General features: G+C 38.0%; 2 protein-coding genes across 7 annotated transcripts in view; both read right to left on the reverse strand.

The window, feature by feature from the left end:
• On the reverse strand, nucleotides 1-2399 carry LOC127351262 (gap junction Cx32.2 protein). The gene is made up of 2 exons (XM_051378606.1): nucleotides 2230-2399; nucleotides 1-1310 (listed from the first exon to the last, which is right to left on the reverse strand). The coding sequence occupies exon 2, from the start codon at nucleotides 1292-1294 to the stop codon at nucleotides 464-466; it is 831 nt and encodes a 276-aa protein (XP_051234566.1). The 5' UTR covers nucleotides 1295-1310; nucleotides 2230-2399; the 3' UTR covers nucleotides 1-463.
• A 2414-nt stretch (nucleotides 2400-4813) lies between these two features.
• The window catches only part of mcm9 (minichromosome maintenance 9 homologous recombination repair factor), a 34305-nt gene continuing 21897 nt past the window's right edge, over nucleotides 4814-17221 (reverse strand). For 5 of the 6 annotated variants that reach the window (XM_051378547.1, XM_051378546.1, XM_051378548.1 and 2 more), the window contains 3 exons: nucleotides 14358-14440; nucleotides 12825-12970; nucleotides 9745-12141 (listed from right to left, as the gene is read on the reverse strand). In XM_051378547.1, coding sequence (XP_051234507.1) covers nucleotides 10263-12141; nucleotides 12825-12970; nucleotides 14358-14440 — 2108 coding nt within the window. In that variant the 3' untranslated portion in view covers nucleotides 9745-10262. Of the gene's footprint in view, nucleotides 6884-9744; nucleotides 12142-12824; nucleotides 12971-14357; nucleotides 14441-17221 lie in introns of those variants that run through there. The other variant, XM_051378550.1, reaches the window with a different exon arrangement.

The raw sequence follows: 17221 nt of genomic DNA on the forward strand, positions 1-17221 counted from the left end.
TTTGCTATTTTGTTATTTTATGGGATGGCACACAACACAAGGTTGTACAAAGACATAAAAGTTTGCAATCGCTTCATGCTACACTCATAGAAAAACATAAGTACATTTATAGCAGAATACAACAACATATAAAATAAATCAAATCAAATCAAACCACACATACAGTGTATATACATACTGCACAACACATACTAATATGGTGTACGTAACTCTTCCAAGTTCAGTCCATCATTGGAAGTGTGAATCCTCCGCTTAGCACTTATGACACAGTGGGGCTGTGGTTATTGACCAATCAAAGTGCAGTATTTTAAATAGTTTTTTAAGTCCTTCATTCGCTTGAGGTGGTAAAGGAAAACACAATCAATGCTAGGTGGTTAATTTGTATTAATATTATTTGATAATTAAATTTAGAACATTTCACACCATACAGCTACTGACAAAATATTAAAAGGAAACATCCATATCAGTCAGTATGTTTGTCATCATTGCAGAGACCTGCCAGACCCTGAGCAGGCAGAGGTGACAGTGGGAAGCCTCCATACTGGCTGCTCATGGTCCTCCACGCTGTGTTGGATGGGCACTGCTGCTGAGCTAGAAGCTGTTTCCTTGTGTCTCTCCTCTTGTTACAGAGCAGGTAGATCATCTCAATGATGTTGAGGAGCACCGAAATTCCTGAAACTGCAAGCATGAAGATGATGAAGATTGTCTTCTCTGTAGGACGAGAAATGTAACACTGGGCACCGCTGTAACGGGCACAAGGTGGAGACATAGTACAGTGAAAGTAGGAGACCATGTTCATGGGGCCAAATATGTAGAACTGGCCCACACCGAATCCCACCTCCAGGAAGATCTTAAAGACCAGCTGGGTCATGTAAGTGCAAAAGAGGATGCCTTTTATCTTCACCTTCCCTCTGTCATCTGTATACTTTGGCTTCCTCATTAAAGTTATGTTAGTGCTGTCCTGCAGCTGCTCCATCATCCTCTTCTCTTTGTGGATGATGTGGACAGCATGACCCAGGTAGACCAGGGTTGGGGTGGCCACAAAAGTGATTTGTAGGACCCAGTAATGAATGTAGGACATTGGGAACATCCAGTTGTAGCAGGCATGTTGACATCCTGGTTCCAAGCTGTCACAGTAGAACTCTGACACTTCATCTCCCCAGACTTTGTCCGCAGCAGCACCCAGGACAAAGATCCTGAAGAGGAAGAGGACACTCATCCAGATTTTACCCACCACAGTGGAGTGAGATTGAACCCTGTCTAGTAGTGAGGAAAGGTAAGACCAGTCACCCATGGCTGGATACAAATGTCTGAAGTAGAGAAGAAACAACACATTTAACTCAAAGTTCCGGGTTGAAAAATAAATGTGACTAGTACAAAGATGAAGAATTATAATATTCTATATATCTTATATAGCAAGGTGTTTTGCTAAGATAAATCATTGTCTGCATAAAACAAAAATAACTCTAGTTCTGTTTAAGGGCAAGACAATAGTAAAACAATAGTAGTCTACAACAGGTTCGCCTAAAATTTTTTATTAATAATCAGAACTGAATCCTTTAAACTTCCTTATCTACTTGTATGAAGCCACACTAATCAAACTTTTAGGAGAAAACTTCAAAACATTTTCAATTAAATTCAATTCAATTTTATTTGTATAGCGCCAATTCATAACAGAAGTTATCTCAGGAAACTTTTCAAATAGAGCAGGTCTAGACCAAACTCTTTAAAACATTATTTACAGAGACCCAACAGTACCACCATGAGCAAGCACTAGAGACAGACAGACAGACAGACAGACAGACAGACAGACAGACAGACAGACAGACAGGTGCACAGCAACAACAGTATTGGCTTTAAAGCTGGTCATGTGATTAATCACATACAGTTTATGTCTCGTGGTAGACATCAGACACAAGGAGTCATGGACATATATCTGCAATATTGTTAATTTGTTTAATCTAGTGTCACACTGACAACAACAGACAAAAAAGATGGCATGGCGTGGAAAGAGGGTGTTAACAAAGTCAATGATATTCTTTCTATAGAAATACAGTATAATTTATAGACACAAGCTTGTCATAAAAACAATTTACTATATATAATATGTTGAGGTGGTAATGTGGAATTATGACTGATTTGTCTCAAATAAACACTGAAATACTGTGACACAATAACGTGTTAATTAACGTGAATGTTTTAATTCAAGGAAACATAAAATGTACTTGCCTGTCAGGCTTCAGATATTATATATTCTTTTCCATGAGCCCATCTCAGTAGAGCCAGAATGTGTGCAACAAAAGACATGATACAGTGACCAGGATGATACTTAAATACTGTTGAGTCCTGTGGGTTTGGTCTTACTGACATTTCAGTCTGCCGCTCACAGCTTCTCCTTTCAGTCAGACAAACTCGTGAGGATTTTGATGAGTCTGATGAAATGTTTCATCACTCTCAGTTCCTGTAAAGGAAACCTCGTTGACCTGAAACACTCATATTTTGCCTTACCTCCCAGTTTGATGAAAATGTGTCATGTGTTACACCCAAATTGTTAAGCATGTATTCATTTCGTACCACACCCTGTTTATGTGAAATGTTAATGTACAGAAATTAGTCTTATTAGTTTGCCCAGTCTTCTGAGGTCAAAAAGTATACTTCATTGTGTCAAATCTTTTACAATTACTGCCGGGAGGTCAGAGATTACTTAAATAATGGAGTATAATAAATAACACAAAAGATGTTAATTCCACTCAAAATGTTCACATTTAATTCCATATCAGTAGCGGTATACACTACTTTTGAGGCAGGTGTCTCTTGAAATCACAAAGCATGCCAGTGATTAAAGGTCACTGGCTCCCTTTGTAATGATTAAAGGTCCCTTACAAAGGGAGCGGGTCTTCCGCAACACAATCCGCCATTTTGAAACACCATGTTTCTACAGTAGCCCAGAACAGACAAACCACCACTTGACAAAGAGTTTTTAGCAACTTTAACGCTACATGCCGCTAAATCTTACACACTGGACTTTAATATGACAATGATAATCTCTTCATGTACAGAAAAATAACCTACTGCTCAATGTCTTTGATTGCTGGAGTCACTGACAGGAGTTGGACTACTCTCTTTTGACTCGTTTGTAGCAGTAATATGTTTGTGAAAATATTAAAGGAGAGAAATAGGCAATGTAGTATGTAGTAACATAATCTTGATTTATATTTGATCAGTAGGGGAGAGTGGGGTAAGATGAGCCATTTTTCATATTTAGGATCACTACATCAAGGCAACCATAGTTTTGTCGCTAACTAATATATCTGCATATATTTCAGGATATTGTGCATCCCTTCAAACAAACAGAATGAGTATAACCGTAACTGTTTTGATAATATAGCATGTCCAAAAAAAGTGGTCCCGTGTATGGGGTAAATTGAGCATAGGAGCGGGGTAAGTTGAGCCGTATGCTTTTATGCTAGGTTTATGACCTCATGTTGTAGCTCATAGATACCACAATTGATGTATAAAACAAATGTAAAATTATCTATTTTGGTCTAAACACAATTCTCATGAAACTTATGATAGACTAAATTCAGTGAAAAATGATTTTTTTGGAAATAAATATCTAACCACTTTACCCATGTGGTTCTTACATTCACAGACTCCATGAAATGAAGCCTTCCTCCTAAATATTTGGTCACATGAGCAATGTTTTTTTACCATTTCCTAGCAACAAGGGGTGGCTCAACTTACCCTTTGGCTCAATTTAACCCACTCTCCCCTACTGCCTAGTTTGACAGTTTGATCTGAGAATGATTTGTAAGTCACGCCCTCCAGCATACTCTGCGTTAAGACAGTGGTTTACTCTAAAGGACCATAATCTACAAAATGAACATCATGCTGTATGGAGGAAAACTTGAAACTAGAGATTGACCATAACCATAACACATGACCATTGACCATAAACTCATTAGCAACTATTAACTATTAACTATTTACTTAGCTAATAAATCATATAAGAAGAACAGTCATTATTTCTTTATTTATAAATGTACATGCTATCTGTCTTTTATTTATATTGCAGCCAATAAAATATACAATGGTGTCAATGGAAGACACACACCCCCATTTACATCAGTGGCGCTGCAGTGGAGCAGGTGAACAGTTTTAGGTACCTGGGAATAAACGTCACAGAGAACCCGTCCTCTACAACTTCTACATAGGCTGAGCAAGGACAGAAACAACTGTATTTCTTAAGAAACTTAAAGGGTAAATGTACTGTACTTATATAGCGCTTTTCTAGTCTTTCGACCTGTACACCACATGCCACACTCACCCATCCATACACTGATGGCAGCGGCATGCAATGTGCCAACTGCTCATCAGAAAGAAAACTAATACACATACATACACACAGCATCAGGTGGAATTTGGGGTTCAGTGTTTTGCTGAAGGACACTTTGACAAGGAAAACCCACTACAGAAGCTTCCTCTGCTGTACCACCAGACTTAAAGACAGCTTCTTCCCTCAGGAAATTAATTCTAAGAAATTGCTAAAATATATATATATATATATATATATATATATATATATATTTGTGTTATTAATCAATTGTATTGAATATAATTAAACTGAATTTCATACAACCCTGCATTGTAAAATGACGACGGAGCAGTATTTGATAACTTGCAAGTTATAACAGGATGAAAAAAGCAGGATCCATTTTAAGGATCCATTTTAAGGCCCCCTATGATGTCGGTATTTTTTTGGCAATACCAAAAACCAACTAATGAATCCAGCCTTGGCTACAGTCTTTTGGAGCTGCTTACATATCAGCACATAGCTCACGGTTGCGTGAGGAGTGTGGGTTAGTCATTTATATTGGAACAGCTGATCTTGTGTCAGTTCTTGTCAGCAGTAGCTGTCAATTCAGAAGTCCATTTCAACACTACTGAGTGACTTACGGTCATGTCGTTTGGGTGTGTGGGTGGGTCAGTCAGACATGGAATCTGATGATTCTGCAATCTTAGCCTGAATAATAAAAAGGAAGTGAAATAATTCTGGTCACAGTACAGGGACAGACTGAACAAGGCAGTGGTCATACTGAGGTAGGAACAGTTATTACTGTATGAAGAGTTTATTATTGCAAAATACAATATCAGTTATTAATCAGGTAAAATATGATAACCATGATGGAGAATTTAACTTGTTTATATTTTACAAACCTGAGGAATGGAAGTTTGATTAATCAGCAGTCCTAGACAACAAAATATATAGTGTATGTATGTATATATTATAAAATCTCAATAACACACCTGAGAAATGTGTCTAAATGTGTCTTTAACTAGAGGCATCCTGATATGGTCTAAATGTGATATCAGATACTATTTGAAATCTATCTCATCTATGGGATGCAAAAAATCTGGCAGATCCCATCAAGTAATATTAGCATTGGTGTTGGTGAATGAATAAAAATTACAAATAAATAATTTAGTGGCATCATACATTATGAAAAAATAATTTTTTAAACAAATGCACATGAATCACATATAAAATCTTTGTATCCTATTATTCTTCTATCTATAATACTGGTGTTGATTTTTTTTATTAGGTAACCCCTGAGCAACACTTGAAATGTGTTTTAATATTGTCTGTTGTAACCTATTCGAAAACTAGAATTCTGTATTAGATTTGTTTCTGAGAACATTTTCTCAAAGCTGCACATGCTCTCCAGTCTCTGCATTGACTTTTACTGTCAAGTCAGTCCATATTACATAATGGTTTCACTATGAAAAATACAGATCTCTGAAGTCTTTCTGCTCTGCAACATTTCCTACAATTTAAACTACAGCAACAGGTCCTCATACTGAAACAGCAAAAAAGGTCATTGTTCAGTGTGTGTTGCAAACTAGCCATGTGACTGTTCCACTCATGACCTGTCATCTCTATGGTTAAGACTGCTGAATTCAAGTATGTATCTCCATCTTTGGTGCAATCTGTGGTGCGAGTTCACCTTTGTTTAACTTTGCCTGTGTGTGTGTGCACAGCCAGCTGCTACAAACACTGATGCACTGTGTATAAGGCTGGATTAAGGCTGTGCTATTGTGGTTTGGTCATTTAATTGACCACAAATTTCTTTGAGAATGTGCACCGCTATAGCACTGTATGTACCATTAACCTGCAGTGCTTTCTTTGAACTCTGAAATCTGCAGTAACTTTTATAAAAGTAACTTGTTGTCATATTTGCAGAAACTTTCACCATATCCTGACAGTACTGCATGAAAAAAATCTGGTTCCTCTGGCTCCTCCTAGTGCTTGTAATGGCATTTGCATGAATCCATCTGGCCTGAAGGAAAACAATCAATCAGAGCCAAGAAAGATAGTTGAAAGTTACTTTTTAGTTACTTTTTATTAAATTATATATATACACATACATATATATATATATATATATATATGTGTGCACTATATTCTATAATATGCACTATAATAATAATAATAATAATAATAATAATAATAATAAAAGTAATAATGGTTATACAAAATAATCTGGCACATCTGCCCTGATCAAATAATAGCATTTTACCTATGTGAATCTTAAAATGTACATTACATCAACCTGTCTGTTCATACATAAATGTGGACTGATCATTGTATTGCTGCTGTACATCATTTTCTTGAAATTCTGACATTTCTTATCTCAATGTTTGCTAGGTCCTGGGTCAACTGTATATTCATCACTGGTTTATTTCTCTTCTCTCTAGTAGACTGTGATCATGGGGGAGTGGTCCTTCCTGTCTGCTCTGTTGGACAAGGTGCAGTCACACTCCACTGTAGTGGGGAAGGTCTGGATGACTGTTCTTTTCCTCTTCAGGATCTTCATCCTGGCTGCTGGCATAGATAAAATATGGGGAGATGAACAATCAAACATGGACTGTAACACCAAAAGTCCTGGCTGCAAGAACGCATGCTACAACCAGTCCTTCCCCATATCTCACACACGCTTCTGGGTCCTCCAGATCCTCTTCGTCTCCACACCGACACTCATCTATCTAGGCCACGTCCTGCTGGTGATTCGCAGAGAAAACAAGCTGAGGAGACGTGTGGAGCAGAAACTTAGTAAGAATGGGATGATCAAAGCTCCAAAATATTCAGATGAACATGGCAAAGTTCAGCTCAAGGGCATTCTGCTGGTCAGCTACATGATGCAGCTGCTGTTCAAGATCCTGCTTGAATTGGCATTCCTTGTAGGCCAGTATTACCTCTATGGCTTCCTATTTATGCCCAGTAAAATTACGTTTTCTGAATACCCCTGTCAGACACCAGTAGACTGCTTTATAAGTCGTCCAACAGAGAAAACCATCTTTATTCTCTTTATGATGGCAATGGCCATCCTCTCTGTGATCCTGAACATAGTGGAGATGTTTCACCTGATGATCTCAAAGATGATGGAGAAGAAAAGGAGGAACAGTGGCTCCATTCCCCCAGATATGTACAGTCTCAACAAACCAAACCACAATTCAACTGAGAGAGTTACACTTTGTTGAAGGACTGTCAGCACAGATCAGCTTTGAGATGGATCATGAGCCAGTCTGTGCAGGACCTTGCTTGTTACTCAATAAATATTGACAGAACTATGTCACATCCAGTTTAAAATTGTCAGAGTACGATAGCCATCTTGTGTACCAAAAGTAACACATTATATTTTTTACTTTTTATTTCATGTAAATAATTCAGGTCAGTGGTAAGTAGCAGGATATATTGTATTCTATCCTGCTACTTACTATTTGGAATTATATAAAAGCGGTCAGTGTAAACAGGTCTTCATCTGATCTAAGGACTATTAAATGTGGAGAACTTTAACTGACTTCTGAGTTTACAGTTAAAGCAGGAGAATATTTAAATACCAGTAAAAAAAATAGTGTTACATATTTCAAGTTGAATTAGATCAATAACTGTCTGGTGAGTTAGTTCTTTCGATACGAAATGAAACAAAGGATAGCATTTATAGCAAGGCGAGTCACATTCTCTCACACTCTTTTTTTTTTTATCTCTACATAGTGTGGCTGAAGCTCTGGTTCAGGGTCACTTACATTTTGAGTCTGACCATTACAGAAACAGTTGAGTAGATTTATATTGTTTCATTTTAATAGTTTCTTTCCTTAAAACGCAACTCTTTATTTTAGTACTGATTTTTAATCATGAAATACATTTTAAAAAGCAAAGTGGAGCATGCACTTGTTCAGTGCACAGTACAGGAGCTGGCCATCAGAATTATTCACAGGGGTCAAAGCTGAAGTACATGATCACACTCTTTAAACTGCTTTTTACCACAGGCATGAATCACTGTTATGACATTAAACACTGATTATCAGACATTTAATTATGAACAGTCTTTCATTAAGACAATCTTTGTGGCTTTGCTTTTAGAGGTGTCCACACTTTTTATGCCAGGGGCCACACAAGTAAGTTAATCAAGAGTCTACACCTGTACAGCTGAAAGTACAAAAAGATTTTTGTGTCACTATTAAATAGAAAAAGTCTCCTAATGTGAATAGGAAAGCAGGGCCTTGGATTGAAGAATTGTTGTCAGGTCAGATGCAAGTCTTGTGGAGATTCAAAGTACATCGGGGAAGGCTATCAGTCATTTTGGAAAATTTTAACAAATTAAGCAGGGTAAATTTAAATCTTAAAACAATTCACAGGTCTTGTAATTTAAGTCATTGGGCAGCACATGGCGGACTGGCAGTAATGTGGACATGCCTGTATAGAATCCAATGATTTACATGTTTTCAGAGTGTATTAACTTAATTTGAAATCACCTATTTTGTTATAATGCTGCATTTTGTATTGGTGAGTATTTAATAACTGTATGATGGATGATGTGTTTCATTTTCCTGCTAAATTAATTTCTTATCATTTTGCTCTGTCATGTTCATTGATGTTTCAGGGTGAAGGTGCACAGATGCAAAAGTAAAGATTTCATAAGCTTTTTATTGGACTGACTGTAGATTTCATTGCTGTCCTGTAAAAAGTTAACTTTAGTTTGTTAGTGTACATTTTAACACCTTTAATTATGCAGTTCTACATTAAACTGCCTTTATTTATCCACTTAAAGAAAAATATTTTAATTACTAATGATTTTCATCAGTGTAATAGAGTTGGCTAAGTCGCCATTTGTCTTAAAGTATACAACTTCAGGTGTCCTGAGATAACGTTTGCTATGAATTAGCGCTATACAAATAAAATTGAATTGAAAATTGAATTGAATTCCATTATCGCAGAGTACATGAGGGGATATGGTTTGTTTCTGGCAACGAATGTGAATGGTCGGCCTGATATTCATCTGGTCAGCCACTAACTCCAGGTGGGTGACCTTTGACCTGTTGATGCTTACAGTTATAAAAAGGATAAAGCAAAAGTCCTGTAAATCTAATATTGCCCAACAGCTGTCCTGTTTTGTTGATTTGCAACATGCTTGCTCATAGTGGGCTAATACAACCAGAGAAACAGTATTAAAATAATAATAAAGCTTATAAACCCAAGCTTATAATAAACATGAAAGCAGGTTTGACAACCATCTGATCTGAAACAGCATTCCACTGTGAAGCTATGTTGCCTGACAGACAAATGAATGTAGTGGATTAGAAAGCTACTGATAAACAGTCCACTTTTAAAAGTGAGATGTCAATGCCTGTGAATACTCCAGTACGACTCAAACCAGCATATCAATAAGAACACAGAACAAAGAATAATTGAAGGCAACAAAATATATCACAGTAATATTTTGTTGGCTTTATTGATTTTCAAAGCGGATGTGAAACTAATGAAACTCAGTGGCTTGTGGGTGGTAAGAAATAAATCCAAAGACACTGGCCGCATTCACATTTTCCACACAGTTGGTCATTAATGTAAGGATACAAAGTAAGTGTACTGTATAATAATATCATGGGAGTGGATGTAGGTGCCAAGGAAAATGTTGTATTGGCTGTATTGACACTAATGGAGTATAGGCCTAAAAGTGCTGTGGTTAAAAAACATCTGTCAGCTTTTATTATTAATTCATAATTCCATTGCTCTGACTGGCAAATGAGGAAGCAAAAAAAACCAAAAAAAAAACCACCTGAACCAATTTAGTTTTTTATTCTCAAGCTACGGAAGGTAACTAAATCAAACATTAAATTGATGTACCCCATGGAAAAATGTGATATGACGTACATTATTGTGGTTTTTCACCCCCACACACAAAGTGACAGTTCTTCATAATTCTTCATATTTTGGCTTTCTTTGAAACCTCTTGGTCCCAGTCAGTTTCAAGGACATCATTACTTAACTCAACAGAGCCAAACAGAGACAGCCCTGAGAACAGACCCTTTGAGCCACCAACACTACTAGGTGGAGTGCCTATTTCAAAACTCTTTCTCTTCTTCAGATTTACAGTACTTTGGTAGTCAGGACCATCATCAGCATAAGTAGGTTCTTTCTGATTTTCTTTGCACCTTGTTTTAGTTGGTAACTCTGTCCCTTGTTCGTGTTTTTGTCCTTGTGTGAGCTCAGTGGTTGGGGGTGTTAATGTGTCCCTTACTTTGCCCATGATCTTCTTTCCCAAGGGACTGTATTCGGGGGAATTTAGAGTTTTTTTGTCTTTAGAATTCCCTCTCAAGCATTCAGCACTATCTCTTTTAAGGGGACTTTCTTCCACTCCAGTAGGAGGATTTTTTTCCACTCTCATCTGAGTTGTGGTCGTGGGTTCAGCTGTGCAGGTGAATGTGAATACTGAGAGTTTAGCCAGGGTTGAGGAGGCTACAGTGGACTTGGTGTGGCCTGATTTGGATGGTGCTGAACCATAAACCCAAGTGCTTGGTTTTAAAGGTGGGGTGCAAGTAGAGCTAACTACTTTACTCTCATAACCGGTGTTGACTCTATGTTGTAGACAGAGATTTTCGGTATCATCCATCCCCTTTATTCTACCTACAGTTTCCCCATGTCCCCATTTGCGCTTTCCAAAGGATAAAACATTCTTACCCAGCTCTTTTGATGTAGAACAAATACTGGCTTCAGACCTACTGTCTCCAACCTCACAGACACAGCTCACCTGGTTTCTCATGCTTACACCTTCAGAAGTAATTATGTTCTGGTCCTGGTTATTCTGTCTCCTATTCTTCTCTGTGTCTGTAACTGTTTCTGGCTTCTGTTTACTGATTCTGCCTTCTGTGTGAGCATGAAAATATCTGCTCCCTGGGTTACATCCAGGTTGGAACACTGCGCTGAAATCTGAGTTGGCAGTGTGGCTGAGGACTAAAGGTCTCATCTTCCTTGGTTTGAATTTAAAGCCTGAAAACTTTTCATGCAATTCTTTACATGTTCCCGCTTCAGCTTCCATCTTTTCGCTTAGCACAGCACTAATGTTCTTAATACCAGTCCGATCCTTATTGTCTTCCTTAGCAAATGTACTTTCTTTGCCAGAAGAAAGGTTATCCTGAACTAGGATATTGGGGGGGTGGTGCTTACCTGATGACAGTGTGCTGCTAGTGTGGGATTTTGTAACATTTTTACAAACAAACTCCACCGTTTCTCTATGTTCTCCTTCTCCCTTTTTGTCACACTGCTGATTATTCAGCTCCAGCTCCCAGAGTCTTCTTCCTCTCAGATTCTTAGAGACTTTCTGAAACACACACCCCAATGACTCTGGATGTTTTGTATCTTTCTGTCTCTCAGGTTGCTTTATCCCCTCTTGGGTTACAGAGGTTTTTTCTTTGTTTTCATTTTCGCTTTTTTGGTTTTCTTCTTCTAAAGCAGAGGTAATTGTTCCAAACTGATTTGAAACTACATCATGATTTAAGGTTGAGCCAATGTTACTTGAAATGTCCTTCTCAGTTTGACCGTTTGGCTGTTTGGTTACTGTAGACATTTCTGACCAACTGGAGTTTGGTTTTCTATTTTGGTTTTCTTGAGTAGAAGTAATTATGGGTGAGACCATACCATCTGGCAACAGTGATGGAGTGATGGAGATAAACCAGTCCAAGCCATCATCCTTGTAGTTACTGGTGATGTCATGGTGATGTGTTTCGTCCATGGAATTTGTGTCGCTGAGTTGATGCTGGTAATTATGAGTTGGTGGGGAGGACTCTGAGGTGTTGCTCTTTAACCTAGTGAAAAAAAAAATGCAGGTGAACTCTTTTTTGATGAAAACTCTCCATGGTCATCCAAACACTACTTAGACATAACTCATTTTCCACTTGCCACCCTTTTTCGCCTCTGAAAGCCTCCCAATCAGAGGCAAATTGGGACTCACTTTCGTGAGGACGATCGCAAGATATTTAATCAATTGTGAAGGTGTATGAATGAGTTAGTTTCTGTTTGATGGACTTTGCAATCACTGTGTGAATGTGTGAAAGGGTGAATGTGGCACTTAGTGTAAAAGCAGTCCGAAGACTAGAAAGGCGCTATACAGGTGTATAGGTTAGTGTATGTATGATAAGTAGTAGTCTGATGTTGACTTCTGTTTGTTATTAGCTGGATTAATGATTTAATAATGCATGTATTGAATATGACTAATTAAACATGATGTGCTTGTTATTAATGACTCCTGATGAAACATAGTTCTGGGACCAGGCAGACTCCATCTGTTCAACGGCAGAGTTTGATCAGGCTACAGGCTGGGATGAGGAAGTTGTCAGATAGGAATGCTCATTGACAGCTTTGATTTCTTTGTGATTTCTTGACAATAATAAGAAAAAAACAAAAGCCACATCATTTAAGCAATGCAATGTGCATATCAATCACTAGCACTATAACTGGGATTCAACAAATGGAAAAAGCAGTCGGTTACCTGGCCAGTCTGTCCATCTCTTTCTGAAGTAACAGTGGCAGGTTCAGTCCTTCCAGCAGTATCCGACACTGGGTTTGGTACTGCTTACTGGGGTCAGCAGGGAATGAGGTGAGTAATGTATTTACATTTCCCAGCAGAGCGCCACCCTGAAACGGTAAATGGATTGTACTTATATAGCGCCTTTCTAGTCTTTCCGACCACTCAAAGCGCTTTACACTATATGCCACATTCACACACACATTCACACGCCGATGACACAGCATCAGGAGCAATTTGGGGTTCATTTTGTTAGAATTGTTTATTAATATTTTTGACCATATTGAACAGTTACTGGACTTTTAAATAGCTATATAATAATAGCGTACATTCAAACTGCATAAAACACAAAAAACACAAATGCTCTGACCTAAAGACATAACTCTCAGAGAGGGACGAAAACACAGAGGGATGATGGAAAGCACGAGGGAGAGTGTGTTAATGACTCTGGCACTCTCAGATCCAATGTTACAGTAAATGCAGAAAAATCTGTTAATATCCTGTTTAAACAGAGCATCTACGTCCCGTGTCCAAATTGAACTAAATTTGACCTGAACTTTGTTGGGTCTTCAGATATACACCTGCCAACAACAAAGTCAACAGGATGGTGATACAGTGATAAAATAAGCTGTGGCGTTTCCAGTCTTTGCTGGCACACATTTACAGCAAACTTTACAACATAATTCACCAAACTGATTCATGTTGAACTTTTTTTTCACCAAATCAATGCCATCTTGTTGCTTTTTTTTTTACTTCAAGGGTGTTGTGGCAGTTGAACTGTGAAGGAACCTTCATCCCCTCTGTCTCAACAGATTTTTTAAACAAAAACAATAGCAACTGATGCATTTAGCTCATCTCAGCCAACACCGCTGTCCTTTTTTTTTCTTTGGAAAGCAGCTGTCCTTCCACAAAAGGCTGTCATGTTACTGATTAATAATAACAGTTTCAATGATGTGACTGGTCTGCATCATCAATCACTATACTCAACATAATTATTATTTTTTGTAATTATTCATTATTATTATTATTATTTTAGTCATATTATTATAATCATTATTATTCATCATTCACCGTCATTATGGCTGTTGTCGTTGTCATCATCATCATCATTAGGCATTACTAGTATAATTGTTACTGTCTTTCTCTCTTTACCCTACACCGCCACCCCCCCTAAGGCAGAGGAACCTGATCTTTTCACAGATCATCTGTCTCATGTACTACTGTCAGGAAACAGTGAAAGTTTCAGTAAATGTTACAAAAGGTTTTTTTCATAAAAGTTACCTACTGCAGCTTTAAGTATACAGTATATTTTGTGTGCATTGACTAGCTCCTTGTCATTGTCTAATGAAAACTAAAAATTGTTCCGTAATGGACGATCACGCAGCAATGTGTAAAAGAAACAGTTGCAAACAAGAAACAAACAAAAATACATTACTCAAAAAGACATTATAGATCATTATTAATGTTGCAAAGTATGTCATTTTGGTTTCTCCTTACCTGCATGGAGCACTCCATGACACAGACAGCCATAACAGCATCCTCTATGGTCACGGTCTCTCTGTACATGAGCCTGGCATGGGCTGTAAGGTTAAAAACAATCCAGGGTGAGTGGTACAGTTCTGCTGGTTTCAGCTATGAGCGTGATGAGTGTGAACTGTAAAATGTATTATGTATATATGTGTTAATTTCGTTAATGAAAACTATGACGTCAACAACCTTTCTTAGGCTAAGGCCAGACGTTGATAATGTTAGTGGTGGGTTACCATATTTAAAAAATAATAATAATAATTTTAAAAAAAATTCATGATATTTTCCCCCAATAAGTAAAGGACACCATCTAACCCTGGGCCTACTAAAAATATTAATGATTACATTGAAAATTGACCCTGAGCTGTTTACTGGCAAAAATCACAGGTCAGATGATCTGAGCTATTGTTAATTATTATTATCATTAAATAGACAGCAGCAAAAATTTAGAAAAAAATAATGCCATTTAGATCATGGATCCTGATTGCAATTAAATTGATATTATCTTTTGGCCAGATTAAGTTCCCAATACCTATGCCATTATTATTATTTTTTTTTTTATTTGAACAGGGACAGTGCACAATAAAACAGTAACCCTGTATATGACAAGGAAAGATGCATTGCACCGGGTTTTAGCAAGTTGCTATTTTCCACCCGTAGTCCCTGGGCAGGTACATGGAACATACAATAAATTAAAAACAGTTACTAAATTCACTAGTGTGTGATTGTGTGTGTGAATGGGTGAGCATAGAGTCATTGTGGGGCACTTTGGATAGGAAGCATTCTATTGGTCCTGATGAGCAGGTTGGGGACTTGCAGGGCAGCCTTTGCCATTAGTGTTGGGTAAATGTTAGATTGTGTTGTGTGCTTTGAGTGGTCAGGCAAGGTTAGGGGTTAGATATATAAATACAGTCCATTACCATTTACTATTGTTGGTGGTTTAAAGTGCAACCAGATGCTTCATTTCTGCTAGTTCCCTCCCTATCAACAAATTTAAAAAAATTTACCTTTTTTGAAACTTTTTATTTTGTATATTTTGTTGCTTCTTCTTTGCTGCGGTGTCCTGGGGTGTGGGCATCAAGGCAAAGGACGCCAACAGACTAAACAAACTCATTAAGAAGGCCGAGTCTGTTGTTGGCTCTAAGCTTGTCACCCTGGAGGAGGTGGTGGAGGAGAGGATGCTGGCAAAACTGCTGGCAATCATGGACAATCCCTCCAACCCCCTCCACACAACACTGGACAAGCTAAAGAGCAGCTTCAGCAACAGACTCATTCATCCCCGCTGCTCTAAGGAACGATATAGAAAATCGTTCCTCCCCACTGCAATAAGACTTTCTAATAATATCTGACTCTTAATCAGCTGCTATAACATTATAATTTCCCTTCGGGGATAAATAAAGTATTTCTATACATCTATAAACACGTAACAGTGTTGTTTCCTGAACCAGACAGCAATCGTACTATGTTCCTGAGTCGGACACTTCAAACCGTACATAAGTCCAAGTAATTTATACATTTTACAGTCTTCATGTGGATTTTCTTACACTACATTAACTTTTATGTCTAATTATTATACGAAAGTTACTTTAATGAGAGAAAGTCGCAAGAATGCTTAGATTGCACTTGGGCGACGAATAGAGCGTTGTAGAAACTCAATTTTGCTCTTACGTTTCTGTAGAAGAACAGAGAAGGAAAGAAAGAAAGAAGAGAGAGAGAGAGAGAGAGAGAGAGAGAGAGAGAGAGAGAAGAGACAAAGTGAAGAAAGGCAGAAAAAAGACAGAAGTGCAGAAAGAAGGGAAGAAGACAGGAGACAGAAGTAGATAGGAAAGAGACAGGAAGAAAGGTAGATAAGGGGTGTGGGTGTGTGTATAAGAGAGAAATTAGTTTTTATTCCTTTAGAGGTGCATCAAATGGTTTAAAAAAAAAGGTGGATTTAGAAATTGAAATGCTGCTTTGGTTTGAGGTAAATATATTTGTGTGTATGCATTTGGTAAATACATCTATACGTGTTAAAGGGACACTTCACCCATTTGCATTAAGCTTTGTATCATTAGAACCCCAGTCATATTTTTGAATGGTTGTGCATCATTCCCTCACTTTTCCTGAGGGGAGAAATACAGATTTTAGTGTTGCACTTCCTGCTTCCAATGATGTAAAAATTGTCATTTTGCGTCATTGGAAGCAGGAAGTCTCATATCTCTGTAGAGGGGGTGAGACTACAAACACTACTTCCTCATTTTTTTTTCACTCACGCTACAGACCTATTACAGATCAGTGGGTGGGACTTCACTTGCAGAAACTAAAAAATATAACCGCCTTGTTTGGAAGCTAAGCGGAGGCGCTGGCGAGCCAGATGTTACGACTATGTTAATCAATGTAATATGGAAGACATTTTGAAAGTATGATGGTCGAATCAGATGTTCGTGGCTACCTTTATGAGCTGCAATATAGCGAAGAGTTGCATTGCTAACTACTGTGGCACGCTAAACAGAAAGACCATGCATCGCTAACTGTGTGCTCAATGTCTTGTAGACAATACCGCCTAACAGCCTTTCTGGAATGGGTCCTGCAAGGCGAGAGATTGGGTCGAGGCGTCGTTTTACCCGCTTATGTGGTGCAGGCTATCCGACAGAAATATCCAGCTCCAGATGGCCAGTACTGCGGCACCAAGGAGTTGAGGACGCTCAGGAGGAACTATAACTGTCATTGTTAACATATTTCTTTTTGTTGTTGTTGATATATTTCTGTAAATAAATGGTTTACATTCACCTTGTTGTAGTCCTTGATAGTGTTAGTGGGAGTGGCTTGCGGAGCTGTGCAGTGTGGGAGTTGTT

Source organism: Dicentrarchus labrax, unplaced genomic scaffold (assembly GCF_905237075.1).
Source record: "Dicentrarchus labrax unplaced genomic scaffold, dlabrax2021, whole genome shotgun sequence".
NCBI lineage: Eukaryota > Metazoa > Chordata > Actinopteri > Moronidae > Dicentrarchus > Dicentrarchus labrax.

Coding starts and splice junctions, on each gene's coding strand:
- LOC127351262 (XM_051378606.1), bottom strand. CDS start 1,294: ATGGGTGACTGGTCTTACCTTTCCTCACTACTAGACAGGGTTCAATCT.